This window comes from Bos indicus, chromosome 18, assembly GCF_029378745.1.
Source record: "Bos indicus isolate NIAB-ARS_2022 breed Sahiwal x Tharparkar chromosome 18, NIAB-ARS_B.indTharparkar_mat_pri_1.0, whole genome shotgun sequence".
Classification (NCBI taxonomy): domain Eukaryota; kingdom Metazoa; phylum Chordata; class Mammalia; order Artiodactyla; family Bovidae; genus Bos; species Bos indicus.
In genome coordinates, this window is record NC_091777.1 from 22,615,497 (window position 1) to 22,635,485 (window position 19,989).

At 42.0% G+C, this 19,989-nt stretch overlaps 2 protein-coding genes across 8 annotated transcripts in view; one reads left to right on the plus strand and one right to left on the minus strand.

Moving 5' to 3' along the window:
* The window catches only part of RPGRIP1L (RPGRIP1 like), a 98,462-nt gene extending 98,019 nt beyond the window's left edge, over nt 1-443 (minus strand). For all 4 annotated transcript variants that reach the window (XM_070771933.1, XM_070771931.1, XM_070771932.1 and 1 more), the window contains exon 1: nt 311-443. The gene's annotated coding sequence lies outside the window, so the exon portion shown is untranslated. The remainder of the gene's footprint in view (nt 1-310) is intronic.
* Nucleotides 444-559: 116 nt separating this feature from the next.
* The window catches only part of FTO (FTO alpha-ketoglutarate dependent dioxygenase), a 424,275-nt gene continuing 404,845 nt past the window's right edge, over nt 560-19,989 (plus strand). The window contains exons 1-2 of one of the 4 annotated variants that reach the window (XM_070771936.1): nt 560-734; nt 4,575-4,712. In XM_070771936.1, coding sequence (XP_070628037.1) covers nt 690-734; nt 4,575-4,712 — 183 coding nt within the window. In that variant the 5' untranslated portion in view covers nt 560-689. The remainder of the gene's footprint in view (nt 735-4,574; nt 4,713-19,989) is intronic. The other 3 variants (XM_070771935.1, XM_019979409.2, XM_070771937.1) reach the window with 3 other exon arrangements.

Below are 19,989 nucleotides of genomic sequence, written 5' to 3' on the forward strand. Positions count from 1 at the left end.
AATGAGCGAACTACTTGCAGGTGATCTTTTGCCTGAAGAAGGACCTGGATAAGCACTGTACTTAGCCTCACCCCTCGACAACTAAGGTTCAGGGCTGGGATAGAAAATTTCAAACAGATGCTGGGAGTCGGGATAATGGGCGGGCTGTGATTCAGGCCTGAGTAGGTGAGGTGTCTCGTGCTGGGCTGCTCTTCACGTGAGCAGAACGCCAAGGCCTTCTCCAGGAGGTAGAGCAGACCCCACGACCCCGGCCCGTGCTAGAGGTAGAGGGTCGGCTACCTGCACCCCTCTACTCCCCGGGTGTACTCACCGCCACTCTCCCAGCCGCTAGCTACCGTTGCTATAGCGCCGACGGCTTGTGAGGCAGCCGGCCGAGAGGAGCACGGGAAAAACATGGCAGGCACCGTTGCCTTCTGGGAATTGTAGTTCTTTTCGGGCCCTCGTCAGCCCGCTTGCTGAGCAGCAGACTACGCTTGCCCAGCTGTCGGACCTGGGAAATTCTCTAGCTTCCAACCCCGAGGCACATTCCGGCCTTACCGCGGTGCACCCTGGGAGTGGTAGTTCTCTCCTTTCCGAGGGAGAATGGCGCCAGGCGGGAGCTGGACGCCAAGAGAACTACATGGAGGAGGCGGGGTCCAGGGCTAGGAATCTACGCGGTTAGTAGTGGCGAAGGCGGCTATAACGGCAGCATGAAGCGGACCCCGACGGCCGAGGAACGAGAGCGCGAAGCTAAGGTATTTCGGGCTCACCCGAGTCTGGGATCTTTCGTGCACTTGTAGCTGGGGTCTGGGAACCGGAAGGGCTTGGTTGGATGGCAAGCGGACCCACGGTCTTAAGCGAAGGGGTTACAAGGCCTTGTCAGCAAGGGAGCCAGAGACTTTGGGGGCTTTGAATACGTGCTGCTCGGGATGCAGGCCTAGTCCTAGTGGACCGACTCACATGAGAATTAAGACACCCATTTCCTTGTCCTGCTTCTGCACTTCATTCCTTGGTTAAGTTTGTAGTTACCCTTGTGCCTCAGTTTACCGGACTCTTAGACGCTTGTGATCATATCAGTTGTGCTTTCCTCTTCGGTAATGATTTCTGTGGATTGAGATCGGGTTAGGTGAGAAAATCTGTGCGATCAGATGTATGTATTTGAAACAGTTGTCTGTGTTCTGTGTCTTCCGCACAGCGGATGTAGAGTTTTAACTACAATACCGTTTTCTACTTTGGGGGGTTCACGCTGTAGCAGTTGTTCCAAGGGATGACAATAATAATTGTTATGGAATTTTCTTTTTTTAGTATTTATTACGCATCAGACTCTGCGGTTCCATAATATTTATATTATTTCGTATTCTTATCACAGCAGATCGCAAGATAGCTATTATACAGATGGAATATCAAGAGTCCTGTTTTACAAATGAAGACTTGAGGCTCAGAAGAATTGAGTGTTTCTCTCATTCCCCAAATCAAGTCCTATCAATTTGTCTAAAAATATTGGTAATCTCTTCACTTTTTTCCATCTTCACCACCTGGGACCGGGCTACCATTACCTCCTCAATGGACTGTTCCAGTGATCTCCTTATTGGTCTATATTCACTTCTGCATCCAATCACTCCTTGGTCCCCTTTTGTCCCCCCTTCCACAAAAGACACTTCTTCACACTGTAGTGTGTGAGCTTTTCAAAATGCAAATGCAATCATGGCCCTTTCCTTCTTACCTCCTCTGTCAACCAACTGTTTAAAAATCTTTCATGGGATTCCTTGGTGGTCCAGTGGGGCTCCTGAAATGACTTGAGTTTGATCCCCAGTGGGGAAACTAAGATCCTGCAAGCTGGGTGGTGTGGCCAAAAAAAAAAAAAAAAGAAACTTTCATGGCTTTCTGATGCTCTTAGGATAAAAAGGAAACTTCACATGACCTACAGTGTTTTCCACAGTGTAAACTCTACTTGCATCATCCACAGCCTCAATGGATGTGACCCCTCTCTGCTCCCTGCCCATCAACCACATTGGCCTTCTCAGAAGTCCCTATTTCCCCTGCTTTATATGGTTACAGGTTTTTTTTTTTTTTTGTTGTTGTTGTTGTTCAGTCACTAAGTCATGCCTGACTCTGTGATCCTGTGGACTGTAGCACTCCAGACTTCCCTGTCCTTCACCATCTCCTGGAGTTTGCTCAAATTCATGTCCATTGAATCAATGATGCTATCCAGCCATCTTGTCCTCTGTCTTCCATCCCTTCTCCTCCTGCCTTCAGTCTTTCCCACCATCAGGGTCTTTTCCAATGAGTTGGCTGTTTGCATCAGGTGGCCAAAGTATTGGAGGTTAAGGTTCAGTATCAGTCCTTCCCATGAATATTCAGGGCCTTTATACATGCTGTTTGTTGGTCACTCTGTATTAGGCAATTATTGGAAGTCAGAGCCATTGGTAAATGAACCAGATGCTGTTTATGCTGTCAGAATTTGGAGTCCTCAAGTGAACTCACTTTACTTTGTCTTAGGGCAGTACCTCTATGGATTGAAGATATAAAATATACTGTATTATAATCTGAGTTAGAACTTCCCTGGTGGCTCAGATGGTAAAGCATCTGCCTACAATGCGGGAGACCCAGGTTCAGTCCCTGGGTTGGGAAGATCCTCTGGAGAAGGAAATGGCAACCCACTCCAGTACTCTTGCCTGGATAATCCCACGGACAGAGGAGCGTGATAGGCTACAGTCCATGGGGTCGCAAAGAGTCGGACACGACTGAGTGACTTCCATATATATATATATATATATACACACATACATATATATATATATTTACACTATAACCTGAGTTAGGGCTTTGCTGGTGGCTCAGTGGTAAAGAATCTGCCTGCAATGCAGGAGATGTGGGTTTGATTCCTGGGTTGGGACGATCCCTTGGAGAAGGAAATGGCAACCCACTCCAGTGTTCTTGCCTGGGAAGTCCCATGGACATAGGAGCCCGTGGGTTGCAGTCCATGGGGTCACAAAGAGTCAGACAGGACTGAGTGACTAAACCACCACCACCATTTGTGACCTGAGTTATAGCAAAGTTTCTTTAGAGTCCTGAAGTTTTCATGCTTGAACCTGTATGTGATAAGGCAGTATATAAAGATGAGTTGTTGTTCAGTCGCTAAGTTGTGTTTGACTCCTTGTGACCCCATGGACTAGCCTGCCACGCTCCTCTGTCCGTGGAATTTCCCAGGTAAGAATACTGGAATGGGCTGTCATTTCCTTCTCCAGGGGATCTTCCCGACCCAGGGATGGCACCAGCGTCTCCTGCATTGGCTGGCAGATTCTTACCACTGAGCCACCAGGGAAGCCTGTAGAGATAAGTGCAAAGGAGAAAGATCCTTCTGCGTTCATCTACAATAGTTCAAAGGAACAAATGTCACACAATGGTATTGGGCATGATGTCTTTCTTACCTTTTGGGTTTACACTGAAAGTTACTCATTTCTTTTGTAAAGACTTATTTAGCACCTATTATTTGCCTGACAGGCTTCCCAGGTAGCTAAGCTGGTAAGGAATCCCCTTGGAATGCAGGAGACCCTGGTTGGATTCTTGGGTTGGGAAGTTTCCCTGGAGAAGGGATAGTCTACCTCCCCCAGTATTCTTGGGCTTCCCTGGTGACTAAAGAATCCACCTGCAATGCAGGAGACCTGGGTTTGATCCCTGGGTTGGGAAGATCCCCTGGAGGAGGGCATGGCGACCCATTCCCGTATTCTTGCCTGGAGAATCCTCATGGACAAAGGAACCTGGCGGCTATAGTCCATAGCGTCCCAAAGAGTTGGACATGAGTGAGCGACTAAGCACAGCACAACACATTCGCCAGACCCTGGGATTCTGATTTTGGCTAAGATAGAATTCTTGTTCAAAGGAGCTTTTACTCTTTTAAAACTCTTAACAGTTGCCTCTAAGATAGCTTAGTGTTGTTGACATCTGATGGATGTTGAAACCAAGGCTTGCAGGAGTTAGAACTTGCCCAAGGTCACCTGGTTGCTCTGTGACACTAGGGCCCAAAGCAAGGTCTTCTCATTCCAAAGCTTTTTTCCATTTTCTGCTCGTAAAACATGTTGAAATGATAGAGCAAGTTGTCTGCCTGTTTACTTTAAAAAATTTCTTTGATCTTTATTTAAAAGTTAATTTGAGAAATATTACTGGTTAGAGCAAAGTATAGGAAAGCAAGTTTTAAATCTTAAATAGAAAATGTTCATTTAATCATAAATTATTTTCTCTTTTTCTAATCCACTTTATTGAGGTGTACTTTCCGTACCATAAATAGCACCCGTTTATAGTGCACAATTTGGTGAGTTTTGACAGATGTTTACACCTGTGAAACCACCACCACAGTTGATAGGGAGAACATTTCGATCCCTTCCAATGATTTCCTTTTGCTGATTTGCAGTCAGTCTCTTCCCCCGCCTTGGCTTCCAAGCAACCACTAGTAAGTTTTCTATCACTGTAGATGAAGTCTGTGTTTTCTAGAATTTCATATAGATGGACATATACTCTGTGTATTACTGAGTCTGTCTGCTTTTAATCAGCATGGTTTTTAAGATTTATTCATGTTGTTGCCTGTATCTCTACAGTCACTAAGTCGTGTCCAACTCTTTGTGACCCTGCTGTCCATGGGATTCTCCAGGCAAGAATGCTGGAGTGAGTTGCCATTTCCTTCTCTAAGGGATCTTCCTGACCCAGGGATTGAACCTGTGTCTCCTGCTTGGCAGGTGGGTTCTTTACCCCGGAGCCACCAGGGAAGGCCCGGATCAATAGCTTGTTCCATTGTATTGCTGACTGTGTACCGTGTGGCTCTGGCGCATTTGTTTATTCATTCGTGTGTTGCTGAACATTTGGATTGTTTCTGAGACCATTATGAAGGAAGTGGCTCCGGCCATTCATGTGTAAGTCTGCGTTTTCATTTCTTTTGGATGAACACCAGGAGTCCACTTGGTGAGCCCTATGGTAGTTCTGTGTTTAATCTTATAAAAAACAGCTCAATAATTTTCCAAAGTGATTCTCCCGTTTGTATTAGTTTCTCAGGACTGCTGGCACAAGTTACCACAATGTCCGTTTTTTAAAAAAAATGGTTCCTTTTTTTTTTCTACAAGGACCACTTTTAAAGTCTTTATTGTATTTGCTACAATACTGCTTCTATTTTATGTTTCTTGGTTTTTTTCTTTTTTTTGCCACAGGGCATAGGGGATTTTAGCTCCCCAACCAGGGATTGAACCCACACCTTCTACACTGGAAGGCAAAGTCTTAACCACTAGAACTTCAGGGAAATTCCAGCCTTGCTGTCTTAACACAACAAAAATGTATTCTCTCATTGTTCTAGAGATGTGTCTGAAATCAAGGGGTCCATAGTACCCCTGATGGCTCTGCTCTAGGGGAGAATCCCTCCTTGAGTCTTTTAGCTTCTGGCGACTCTGGGCATTCCTTGGCTTGGGCTGTGTAACTCCAGTCTCTGCTCAAGTCTTCCCCGTGACTGCCTTCTTTGTGTTTTTCTGACGCATTTCTCTGCGTCTTTTCTCTTGTAAGGACACCGGTCATTGCAGTGAGGGCCTCCCCTAAATCCAGGATGATCTTAATTTCATGATCCTCAAGGTCCTTAACTTAATTCCATATGCAAATACCCTTTTTCCAAATAAGATCACATTTAAAGGCACCGGTGGTTAAGACTTGGACATATCTTTTTGGGCGTGCTATTCAAACCTGCTGTACCATTTGACATTTCCATCAGCTGCGTATGAGAGCTGTGGTTACTCCCTGTCTTCACCAATACTTAGTATTGTCTCTTGTTTAAATTTTAGGCCTTTTAGTGGGTGTGTGGTGGTATCTCATTGTGGTTTTAATTTGCATTTTAGTGATGACTAATGAGAATTAATATCTCTTTGAAAAGCTTTTTCCATCTTGTAACATGTATGAGTACTTTGTTCCTCTTTGTTACTGAATAATGTAGTACTCCAGTGTCTGAAAGTATTACACTTGGTTTAATCCCTTCCCCTGTTGGTGGATATTTGGGTTGTTTCCATTATTTGGCTATTACAAATAATGCTGCTATGAACGTCTGTGTTCTACTTTTTATATATACCTATGTTTTCATTTCTCTTAGATAGAGATCTAGGAGTGGAATTGCTAGGTCATACGGTAAATCTGTGTTTAACATTTTAAGAAACTGGCTGTACTGTTTGTTATGGTCTGAATGCTTGTGTTCCCCCCAGATTCTCTTATTGAAATTCTAATCCCCAAGGTGATGGTATTAGGAGGTAGGGCCTTTCGGAGATGATTAGGTGGTTAGGAATGGAATTAGTGTCCCCTTCTACAAGAGGCCTGAGAGAGCTCCCTTGCCCCGTCTGCCATGTGAGGATACATGATTAAGTTGGGTGTCTGAAACTGGAAGAGGCCCTTTACCAGAACTAGACCATGCTGACTCCCAGATTTTGGACTTCCAGCCTTCAGACCATGAACAATAAATTTCTGCTGTAGATAAGTCACCCAGTCTATGGTATTTTGTTACAGCAGCCTAAATGGACTAAGACATGGTGCTTTCCAATGTGGATACATCATTTAATATTCCTGTTTGAAGGTTACAGTTCTTAACATCCTTGTCAACACTCGTCACTGTCTTTATGAAACCGTGTGTGAAGTGGTATCTCAGAGCACTCTTACATTTCCTTCTTCTGATGTCCAGTGATGTGAAACTGCTTCTTGTGTAGGTTGACCAGGTATAAATCTTCTTTGGTGAAGTGGCTGTTCAGATCTTTTGCTCTTTGTTTTTTTTTTGGTTGGTTTGTGTTCTTAATATTAAGTGTTACGAGTTATTTGTATTTTCTAGATATCAGTCCCTTGTTAGAGATATGTATTGTGAGTACTGTCTCTCTTCTTTAGTTTATGTAATGGTCTTTTGAACAGCAAAATTGTTTAATTTTGATAAAGATCCAATTTATCGATATTTCTTTTTATGATTCTTGCTTTTTGTGTCATATCTATGAAGTCTTTGCCTATCTTAAGGTCACAAAGATTTCTTGTTTGCTTCTTAAACTTTTTACCCCCATCATGGGTAATTGCTTTTGGTTTTCCTTTTCTCTCTGAAATAGATTACATTTTCTCCTTGTGATTGCTTATGTCATAGACTTTTGTATAGTTCACATGTCTGGAGGGTGAATAAAAAGGTTGGAGTAAATAGCTTTTTATGATGGCATCTGTTTAATTTGTGTTAACAGCAGAAGAGGGTGCCAAAGTATATTCATGAATTTTTAAAATCAATTGTTAAAATAAGGCATGCAGCAGGGTAGTTCAGCTTAGTATTTGAAAAGCTGAGTTAGAATCGTGCTCAGTTGCTCAGTTGTGTCCCACTCTTTGCCATGTCATGGACTGTAGCCCGCTTCTCTGTTCATGGGGTTTTTCAGGCAAGAAAACTAGAATAGGTTGCCCTTTCATGATTAAGTTTGGCCACAGTGCCAGGGACCCAGTAAGTATGGCTTTGATTGAGGGTTGCCCCAAGAACCTTTTGCTGATATAAGGCTGCCCCCGTATTTTTGTGTTGTTGCTGTTTTTTTTTTTTTTCCCCAGATGATATAATTTATTATTTTGAAATGATTTAAAATTTATAGAAGAGCTTCAGGAGTAGAACAAAGAGCTCTCACAGCCTTATCGTCCAGATTTGCTCACATCTTGTTACATTTGCTTTACAGCTCTCTCTCTTTCCCTATATATAAATACATGAACTATTATTTTTTTTTTATGAACCATTACAGAGTAAATTGGTGACATCAATCCTCTTTACCCCTGAATACTTCAGCATGTATTTCCTAAGATGCTTTCTTGTATATAAACATAGCTGATTGTCAATTTCAGAAAAGTTAACTGATAAAATACTCTTATTTAGCCCAAAGTCCATATTTAAATTTTGCTAATTGTCCTAATAGTATCTTTTATAGCATTTTTGTTTACCTGGTCCAGGTTTTAATCCAGGGTCATATGTTACCTTTAATTGTTATGTCTCTGGGGAAAAACAACAGAATGGGAAAGACTAGAGATCCCTTCAAGAAAATTAGAGATACCAAGGTAACGTTTCATGCAAAGATGGGCTCGATAAAGGACAGAAATGGTATGGACCTAACAGAAGCAGTAGACATTAAGAAGAGATGGCAAGAATACACAGAAGAACTGTACAAAAAAGATCTTCACGACCAAGATAATCACGATGGTGTGATCACTCACCTAGAGCCAGACGTCCTGGAATGTGAAGTCAAGTGGGCCTTAGAAAGCATCACTACGAACAAAGCTAGTGGAGGTGATGGAATTCCCGTTGAGCTATTTCAAATCCTGGAAGATGATGCTGTGAAAGTGCTGTGCTCAATATGTCAGCAAATTTGGAAAACTCAACAGTGGCCACAGGACTGGAAAAGATCAGTTTTCATTCCAATCCCAAAGAAAGGCAATGCCAAAGAATGCTCAAACTATCACACAATTGCACTCATCTCACATGCTAGTAAAGTAATGCTCAAAATTCTCCAAGGCTTCAGCAATACGTGAACCATGAACTTCCAGATGTTCAAGTTGGTTTTAGAAAAGGCAGAGGGACCATAGATCAAATTGCCAACATCTGCTGGATCATGGAAAAAGGAAGAGAGTTCCAGAAAAACATCGATTTCTGCTTTATTGACTATGCCAAAGCCTTTGACTGTGTGGATCACAATAAACTGTGGAAAATTCTTCAAGAGGTGAGAATACCAGACTACCTGACCTGCCTCTTGAGAAACCTGTATGCAGGTCAGGAAGCAACAGTTAGAACTGGACATGGAACAACAGACTGGTTCCAGATAGGAAAAGGAGTACGTCAAGGCTGTATATTGTCACCCTGCTTATTTAACTTATATGCAGAGTACATCATGAGAAACGCTGGGCTGGAAGAAGCACAAGCTGGAATCAAGATTGATGGGAGAAATATCAATCACCTCAGATATGCAGATGACACCACCCTTATGGCAGAAAGTGAAGAGGAACTAAAAAGCCTCTTGATGAAAGTGAAAGTGGAGAGTGAAAAAGTTGGCTTAAAGCTCAACATTCAGAAAACGAAGATCATGGCATCCAGTCCCATCACTTCATGGGAAATAGATGGGGAAACAGTGTCAGACTTTATTTTTTTGGGCTCCACAATCACTGCAGATGGTGACTGCAGCCATGAAATTAAAAGACGCTTACTCCTTGGCAGGAAAGTTATGACCAACCTAGATAGCATATTGAAAAGCAGAGACATTACTTTGCTAACAAAGGTCCGTCTAGTCAAGGTTATAGTTTTTGCAGTGATCATGTATGGATGTGAGAGTTGGACTGTGAAGAAAGCTGAGCACCGAAGAACTGTGGTGTTGGAGAAGACTCTTGAGAGTCCCTTGGACTGCAAGGAGATCCAACCAGTCCATTCTAAAGGAGATCAGCCCTGGGATTTCTTTGGAAGGAATGATGCTAAAGCTGAAACTCCAGTACTTTGGCCACCTCATGCGAAGAGTTGACTCATTGGAAAAGACTCTGATGCTGGGAGGGATTGAGGGCAGGAGGAGAAGGGGACGACAGAGGATGAAATGGCTGGATGGCATCACTGACTGATGGACGTGAGTCTGAATGAACTCTGGGAGTTGGTGATGGACAGGGAGGCCTGGCGTGCGGCGATTCATGGGGTCGCAGAGAGTCAGACATGACTGAGCGACTGAACTGAACTGAATCTGGTCTCCTTTAATTTCCTTTAAATTGCTTCCTCACCCTTTCTTTGACTTTTAAGATATTGACGTTTATAATGAGTAAGGCTGTGACCTTTGTGATGAGTACAGGCTATTTGTTTTGTAGAATGTCTCTGTGTTCTTATGTATCTGATATTTCCTTATGATTAGATTCAGTTGTTTAATAGCTCAGTAGTGTCCGACTCTGCGACCCATGGACTGCAGCGTGCCAGGGAACCCTGGTATGCTGGCTTAGTTTGAGAATATGCATTTTTGGGCTTGTATATTTTTGAGGAAAGATAGGGGCCATTGGAGATCACATTCCTGCCTATAAAATTGTTCTTTTTGACCTGAATGAACTGTGTTTGAAAGTTTCTGAATTATTTTCCATCCAAGAGATTTCACATGAAAGTCTGGATGGCAGGCTTTCTTGAAAAACTAGACTGTCTGGCCACATTGGGCTTGCATTTCACTAGCTAGAGCTGAATAGTGGCTGCCCCTTTGGATGGGAATATACTTTCTCTTCTGCCACACCCCACCTTTGCCCATTTAGTCACAGTACAGGCTTCCCTGGTGGTTCAGACAGTAAAGAATCCACCTGCAGTGTGGGAAGACTGGGTTCAATCCCTGGATCGGGAAGATCCCCTGGAGAAGGGAATGGCAACCTACTCCAGTGTTCTTGTCTGGAGAATCCAATGGACAGAGGAGCCTGGTGGGCTACAGTTCATGCGTTCTCAAAGAATCAGACACGACCGAGTGACTCACACTTGCACTTTTCTTTCACAGTGGTTTAGAGTGTGAGACTTTAGAGTGTGAGATTTCTGGGAAATCCCAGAATTGAATCCTGTTCAATCACTTGCTTTAAGTAACTTAACTTCTCTGTACCTCTGTCTCCTCATCTGTAAAACTGTGGTGAGTGCTCAGTGGCTCAGTCGTGTCCAGCTCTTCGCGATCCCATGGGACTGTAGCCTACCAGGCTCTTCTGTCCATTGAAATTTTCCAGTCAAGAATACTGGGGTGGGTTGCCATTTCCCTGTCCAGGTGATCTTCCTGACCCAGGGGTCGAGCCCACGTCTCTTGTGTCTCCTGCGTTGTCAGGCGCATCCTTTACCACTGCACTATTGATGATTGTCCTGAGGATGAACTAAGATACAGGTGAAGCACCTGAACATTGTGTTGCTGTTATTACTGTCATCTCATTGTCATCATCATCATTACCACCTGTCTGATCCCAGTAGCTATTTTAGCTTATGTTGAGAACATTCATTCTGTGAACTTATACTGAGTGTCTAATTGAGCTCTGGTGGCCTCGGCCTGCAGCAGCCTGAAGTGGGGCTCTGATTCCTGACCAGAGATTGGGGTTGGGTCGCAGTGGTGACAGCACCAAATCCTAGCCACCTGACTCATGGGCCTGGCTCTTTGGCTTTGCAGAAGAGAATTCACAAAGATGGTAAGTAGTGAAACAAGTGAAGTGTTTATTAGAAGGAAGAAGAGTCCACAACCTATGGATAGACAAATAGGCAGGCCGAGAGAGAGAGTCACACTCTCATGGTAGTTTGAATCACTTTTATGGGACTTTTCTTCCCGGTTTCCTTTGACCAGTCATCTTGCTTTGCCTGGTTCTGAGTCTGTATTTGGTATTTACCTCCTGTGTGTGCCTGCACATCTCTTAGACAAGATGGATTCTACCGAAGAGGCCTATGGGTAGTTAGCACCCCTTAGCATCACTCCCCTTTTGACCTCCAAGGTGCCTTTCTTTGCATGTGTAGTCAGGGAGGCCTCCTCACTTCGGGAATGGGAAATATGTGGTCTCTTATCTTCTCTCTGGGCAGGGCCCAGCCTGTTCTTTTGACCGTCCTGCAATTTTTGTCTTTGAGTGTCTACCCTGTGTGCCGGAGGTGGGGAGCGGGGACATCTATCTACCTCCTACGTCTTAATCAGGCAGATTTTCTCAATTAGGGATTCCACTATCCTTCCCATTCGTCCCAAATGGTGCTAGTTATATGCCGCCCTTGGAAGAATTGAGAATATAAACTATTTTCTGGGTTCCTTGGTTCAGTTGAGGGGCCTGGTTAAGTGCCAAGCAAGGTCTGGCAGGTTTGGTCCTGCAGGACTGGCTTCTTTTCTAAGGAAAATACGTAATTAAGCAAGTACCAGCAGTAGAGTGGTGTGTTTCACCATGGGAATGGCACGTGGTAGCAGGGAGCATCTACTGTGGTACGGGGATCATGGAATCTCTTCCCCAGGAAGATCTGTTTAACCTGGTCTAGGGACACGAGAGAGGAACATGGTGGGCGACAGTCCATGGGGTCACAAAGAAGCGGACGTGATTGAGCACGCATGCAGCGGTCGTGGAGTTCCTTCCTAAGGCTTCTTTAAGAGTGTATCCGTATACCAGGCCCAGGACTCCGTTAGAGGTTGCTTAGAAATACGATAACTGTTCTTACGTGGGTGTTGAACTCCAAGTGAGCTTTCAAGGTTCTTAATGCTGGCTTGGGTGAGATCATCATTTTTTAAGGTGTTGAGCATAGAAACAGTTTACCTTTATTACTGAGAGAGTTATATACTAAATAGGCACATAATAATTTTGTTTAAGAAATGTACATTTTAACTTTACAGTGGAGAAACCTGGCAGTCACTCCCCCAGCCTGGTAATCAAGACCAGCGTCGTCAGTGGCGACAAGTCATGGTGATGACATGAACCCTGGATCTGTTTAATTCATAATAAAGTGATTCAAGTGGTGAAAAAAAAATGTATTTTTATCAGTGAAGGAATGTATCCAGAATAGATAAGCCTGCTGTTTTTCAAATAAAAATCATTAAAAAGTCTTCCATTTTTGGTGATATTTGTCTTAATATCATCTAAAATAAGCCTTAGGTTACAAGACCTGATGAGCTGTTAATATATAATAACTCAATTTAAAAAGTTTGTTATTTATGTATGAAGTGTTAGTCTCTCAGTCATGTCTGACTTTTTGCGAGCCCATGGACTGTAACGCACCGGCCTCCTCTGTCCATGGGATTTTCCAGGTAAGAATACTGGAGTGGGTTGCCATTCTCTTCCCCAGGGGCTCTTCCTAACCCAGGGATTGAACCTGGGTCTCCTGCATTGCAGGCAGATTCTTTACCGTCTGAGTCACAAGGGAAGCCCACTTTTTTTTGTTCTACCTCAGGTTATTTTATTTTTTGCAGTTTGGTCCTTTAGTGAAGTTCTGAGAAGGTTCTTTTGGTCCCTACCTTCATCATGGGCCATCCTGGACTGTTTTACCAGTTTATCTGATGGTAGTTTGGGAAACTAAATGCAGAACATTTTTGGTGGTGGACCAATGACCAGGGGACTTAAAGAAATTAAAACTTCATCTGACAGATTCTACTCTGTTTTTTCCCCCAAATCCAGATTATTCTTTTCTTGATCTGTCTTCCAGGATATGGGTCAGTCTTTGTGTGTGTGCTGAGTCACTTCAGACTCTGCAGCCCTATGGGCTGTAGCCCGCCAGGCTCCTCTGTCCATGGGATTCTCCAGGCAAGAACACTGGTATGGGTTGCCATGCCCTCCTCCATGGTATCATTCTGACCCAGCATCTGACCTGTGTCTCTTATGTCTCCTGCATTGGTAGGCAAGTTCTTTACCACTAGTGCCACCTGGGAAGCCCCTTAGGTCAGTCTTTAATCCTCATTTGATAGTTTAAATCGCCTTCTCTAGGTAGAAGAAGGGTTAGGTTTTTTTGCTTATAAGTGTCCACACCACTTTAAATACCTTCCTTGAAAATTAGCTAGTTAAACCATCGAATCACAGTGAGTTCTTGTTACTTTTTATTATTTTCAGATTTTTTTAATTGAAGTATATTAATACAGTGTTGTGGTAGTTTCAGGTTTATTCAGTTCTGTTTCTTAACCTTACTTTTTCTTTTATTGAGAGATAATTCAACATACCGTATAATCCACCCACTTAAAGTGTGCAATTCAGTGGGTTTTGATGTATTCAGAGTTGTATAATCATCACCGTGGTTAAATTTAGAACATTTCATCATCCACCAAACAAACCCTGCACAGACCCAGCCGTTTAAAAATTAACTCCATTGGTTTCCATCAGTAATATGTGTTCATGGTACACGGGGAAAAGAGGGCCCAACCTTCACCCTTATCAGGAACGCATCCGTCCCCCAGAGGCACATCCTGTTAACCTTTTTGATCCTAATGTTGGTTTTGAAAACTAAGTTTGCCATTGGAAAAGAGGTCTCTGACACTTTAAACAACCATTAACTTCTTTGAAGACAGCATTGATGTCTCATTCATCCTTCCATCTTTCCAGTGTACTTGGTGGAGAGTCTTGCACATAAAAGAAATTTATAAATATCTTTTTTTTTTTTATAGATTTTTTAAAAAATTTTATTTTATTTTTAAACTTTACATAATTGTATTAGGTATGCCAAATATCAAAATGAATCCGCCACAGGTATACATGTGTTCCCCATCCTGAACCCACCTCCCTCCTCCCTCCCCATACCATTCCTCTGGGTCATCCCAGTGCTCTAGCCCCAAGCATCCAGTATCGTGCATCGAACCTGGACTGGCATCTCGTTTCATACATGATATTTTACATGTTTTATAAATATCTTTTGACTGAAGAGTGAATGATCAAGGCTCAGCGTCTGAGACATGTTCCATGTGACCCCCAATAATGATCATACTGGCCCCCTAGCTGCTGATTGGATTTATAGTGGCTGAGTTTAGCAATACAGGTTCTGGCGTTTGGACTGGATGCATCAAGAAAGTTTAAAGAAAGTTTGAGGGACTCCCCTGGTGGTCCAGTGGCTAGAACTCTGATACTAGGGTCAGTCCCTGGTCAGGAAACTAGATCCCCATATGCTCCAACTAAGAGTTTGCATTGTTGCAACTAAAGTTCCTGTGTGCAGCAACTAAGACCCAGTGTAGCAAATAAATGTATAATAAATATTAAAAATAATAAATTGGTGAATTATTTAAAAAACACAAGTTTGGCACCATGTCTTTTTAGTTTTGTTATCACTGTTCTATCCATGGCTGGATGGCATCACTAACTCAATGGACGTGAGTCTGAGTGAACTCTGGGAGTTGGTGATGGACAGGGAGGCCTGGCATGCTGCGATTCATGGGGTCGCAAAGAGTCGGATACGACTGAGCGACTGATCTGATCTGATCCATAGTACTTAACATGGTGCCAGACATACAGTAAGCATTCCATAAATATTTATCAAATGAACGAATGAATTCCCAAGAGCATAGCCTGTTATTGGTTGTTAGGCTTTCATTAGTGAGAGATGGAACCAGAACCTGAGAGAAATAATGGAGAATGGTTAAGTATCAACACCTGTGGATTTCAAATTACTTTACCTGCCACATGTGCCTGGGTGCTCAGTTGCTTCGTGTCCGACTCTGTGTTCCCAAGACTGTAGTCTGCCAGGCCCCTCCGTCCATGGGGTTGCCATGCCCTCCTCCAGGGGATCTTCCCAACCCAGGGACTGAACCCCCAGCATACCCTGCTTCTCCTGCATTGGCAGGCAGATTCTTTGCCACTGAGCCACCAGGGAAACCCAGATGCTCTGTAGGGTTACATTTTTGTTTCTGCTACAAACATCTGACCTGATGCCATGCCCATCATATATTTACCCTATAGTTTTGTAAATGACCCGCTTGTGAAGCCAGCGTGCCTTCCTTTATGTTAAAGAACTGCCCTGTGGATAAGTGTCTGGGTTGAGACCTTTATAGCTGGTAGAAGGGCTTCCCAGGTGGCGCCATGTTAAAGGATCCACCTGCCAATGCAGGAGATGCAAGAGACTTGGGTTTGATCCCTGGATCAGGAAGATCCCTTGGAGGAGGAAATGGCAACCCACTCCAGTATTCCAGCCTGGAAAATCCCATGGACAGAGGAGCCTGGTGGGTTGAGCACAGCACACACATGCAGCCGGTAGAAACTAGGTAGACGACTTAGTTTGAAGGAACAGATTCTGTTGCGTCCGGTCTGTGGGGGAGATTTGTTCCCAGTTGCATGAGTGTCTCCATAACTGTTTGTGATCAGAGATTCAAAGGTCTGATTTTTGCATTAGCCCTAAGTCTGCCCTTTGGCACCTTCATTTAGTGACCAGATCATTCAAGGCTGAGCCTTAAAGGCTAGAATTTCTTCAGTAATAATATAAAATGGGCTGATGTGGCAGCCTTAACTCATTCTGTGGAATTGGGCATGATTAAAGTCTCAAGGCTGCATTAATTCAGATTTTCTCTTTCCATGTACAGCAGTCGTTTATCTCACTGTTTTCCAGGTTGCCATTTTTTGAAAACAGAGATGGAAAATTTTGCTGATTTTTTTTTTTTTTTCTGTCAGCATGAACATTCAGCTTTTCTTTTCACCCCCCTTTTCTTACCTTTTTACCCCCTTGAAAATAGCATCAGGCAAACGAATGCGGACAGTATAGTTTCCGCGGACTCCAGCCTGTTGTCACGACAATCTCGTTATTTAGGTAAATAGTGTGCCATTTTTTGCTGACTCAGCAGCCAATATGCTGCGAGCAATTTTTGTGTCGGTCACGTGATTGGCTGGGATCACTATTAATGAGACAAATAGTTGGGACGTCTTCGTCGTTGTTCCCCTAAAACCTGATCCTGGTGTTGGAACCAACCAGGCAGAGGAATTGCATATGCAGTCCTCAAAAGGAAAGTATGAGTAGCCAGGGTGCCCAGCTTTTAAATTCATCAGACCCCTGCTGCTTAAATTGCCCCAGCTGTTAATGCTGGAACCATTACAGTAATGGACTCACCAAATGAAGGGGAACGAAGACACGCACACTTTATTACCAGAGGGGCAATTTTCTTTTCATCTGTAATAGCAGCAGTGCCTCTGTATTGATCAGCCCATCAAGATACTAATCCTCTGTAAAATTACTCGTTATAACTGAAAATGTGTTAATCCAAGTCAGTCTGTGTCCCGACTGTCTACTTACTATTGAATACAGGCGATGAGATGGTTTATTTTTCATGATTTAAAGCCTCTGCCCTGGAAATGGCTGGCATTTCCCTCGGAACACGGAGCGCTTAATCTTAGCTCTAGCCCAGGGTTGTCTTTTTGTTTTAAACAGAACATCACCCACTTAATTAAGGAGTGAGTGTCTGTCTTGCTGTCTGAATTATGCCGGTGTTTTATGTTCTGCGGGATTTATTAAGCGTCTTGTTTTACATTCCGTGTGTGGTTTGTGCTGTAAATAAAAATAGGCCCATCTTGCACACATTAGAAATTTGCAGGTAGCAAAATGTCAATAAGTAGCAGGGAGGGAAGGTTCTTTGATTTATATTTCAGGCACCAGGCTGTGCTTTGTCGATTGAACTCATAGGCAGGATGCTCCTGGTGTCTGCTTTGTGGCAGATGTGTTCTGGCATCGTTGTGTGAGAAAGTTTATGGTTATTTCTGCACCCTTGGTTCAGTAGATTGCTTTTTAGACAATGAAGCATATCTACTCTGCCCCTTCCCCTTGTGTTTTGTGAGAAATGACTATAGCTAGATATTATTATAAGAAGACCTGTTAAAACTGAGTTCTATCTTCCTTAATATTCAGAATTTGAAGAATTACTCTTTAAAACTTCCATTTTTTAAAAAAAAATTCAGTGTAGTCTCTGTGTACATCATGTATTTATTTGTACACAGACCCAAATACCCTCTTGGCAGTATTTTTATTTATTCTAATACACTGTCATTGCTCAAAGCATTTGTGTGGCATTATTCATCGAATTCATTCAGAAATCCTTAACTAGTACTTTCTTGTGTCAGGACGACCCAGGGCTGAGGATTCAAAGATGAAAAAGGTACAGTCTCTGCCAGGGAGGAAAGGGCAAAACTCAGTCTGAAGATAGGCATGTGAACAAATAATTACAGTAATGCAGTATTGTAAATGTTAAAATCCACTTGCGAATGTAGTTTCTAGGAGCAGATAGGAGTTATGGGCACCATAGCAAAAGCAGCCTCATCGATTTTTCTTGCTGTATTACCCAAAGCAGAATTAAGCAATTTAATCACACCTGAAGACTTGCATCTGAATGATTCCCAGCTGTTTGAAAGAAATCTCATCTTTCTGGAGACTTGTTTACTGCCCCCTGGGGACAGTCAAAAGAAAGATTTCCAAAAATGTATGATCAGTGACCACATCTTTGGATATGTGTAGCTTCCCACGGAGACTACTTTGCAGGGGATAGTGTTTATTTGATTGCTTATGTTCTGGCATTATATTGTAGGTCAGTCTTGTTGCTTTAGAGTATAGTTAATCAAGAGAGACAGTAGCCTGTCCTGGTTAAGAGCATGGATTGGCCAGCCTGCCTTGTTTTTCCCCTAGCGCTAATAGCTGAGCCGTCTTGAGCAAGTCATCTCATCTTCTTGAGCCTCAATCTTTATCTGTAAAATGGGGATAATCACAGATGTGAGCATTAAATGGTTTAATATATGTAAAGCATTTAGAATAGTGATGGCATATATAAGTATTGTGTTTATAAGCATTAGCTGTTATTGCTGTGACTGTAGGCTAATGAAATTATTTTCTGCATGTAGTTCATGAAAGGTGACTCTGTAAATGTGTGACCACAATATGTGTGGCATATAAGGTGGAGAAGCATTTTTTTATTTAAAGTACTGGTTTTTCCTGATTATGTAATTTGTTATTTTAGAAGAATTTTAATACATAGAAAAATACCAAGCAAGGAAAAAATATCTCATAATCCTTCAGAGGATTCACTGTGTTACATATTTGTTAGAATATTATTATTATGCCTGTTATATGTACTATATATGTAATATGGTCCTAATTTTACCTAAAATAAGTTTATGATGCATATTTATACAAGAGATATTTTAAACAAAAATTGGAATCATAATGTGCATATTATGGACTCTGGTTTTGGACACTGGTCTTTTTTACTTACCTGCATCCAGTATATTGTGAATATTTTTCCATATTGTTACAAGTATATGGATTTTTTTTTCCCTGCTGTTATAAATTATCCTTCAGTGACCATTCTTGTGCATAAATCTCTGCACAAATATCTGCTATTTTCCATAGGGTAAATTAAAGGAAGGTGAATCGTCAGGTCAACATTTGTAAAGATTTTTGGCTCACGTTGTCAAATTGCCACCCAGAGGGGTGATGCCAGTTTCCATTCTGACAGGCAGTGCATGAGAATGCATATTTGTCCATCCTTTCCAACACCGGGAACTGTCACGAGATGAAAATATTTGCCGTCTGGAAGAGATGAGTAGGAGCTTATTGTAGAACGAGTTTATATTTTCTTAATTACTAAGTACTGTATGATTGAAGTTCCTTCTACTGGGTTTATTGGCCAGATACAGTTCTTTTGTAATTTGTTCATTCATATCGCCTTCATTCATTTTACTAATGTATATCTTTTCTTATTGATTTGTAAGAACAGTTCATAGATTAAGGGTATTATTATTTGTTACTCATGTGCTGGAAATATTTTTCCTAGTTTCTTTTTTTACATTTGTATTTTTGTTATTCAAAAGTTTTCCTTTATTTATGAATAGGAAAAATTTTCCCACTGAAATATCTAATTAATGGTCACTTCTATGTCCGTCTAGTTATTTTACATTTTAGTTTTTCCACATAATTCTTGTAATGCATCTAAAATCTAGTTGGTGTATGGTATGGAGTAGATGTCTCATTGCTCCTAAAAGATTAACCAGTTTTCCCTGCTGCGTTTATTTACTAGACTGAATGCCAAAACACTCATAGCTGCTTTTTATTCTGTTTCCTTTGTTTTGTCTGTTATTCTGAAAAATCACTTTAGTTACCAGAGTTTTGTGGTACCTTTCAGTATCTGGCAGTACACGGCCCCCATGGTTATTCTTTGTTTTAAAAGTTCCTTGGCTCTTACACTGAGAAGGCAACTTAAACATTTTTACAGAGAAACTTAAAATTCACTTTTTCAGGATCTCCTGTATATTTTACCAACCCTTTGGTGGTGTTTTGTTATTGTGTTAACTTTAGAGCTTAAATTGGAAAGAACGGAAGTATTTATAGTAAAGAAAATTTCTTATTTAACAGTGTTATCTTTTACATATATTTAGGCTTTCTTTTATGACCCTCGGGAAGTTTTGTAATTTTCTTCAACCAGATACTTTTGTTACCTTTTAGGATTATTCCTGGGTATTTTACATATTGAATTACTATTTTTGGTTACTGTTGTAAATGGGGTATTTTTAAATTGTATTTTTAAAATCGTTCTTGAGAAAACTTTTCTTCTGTGCTAC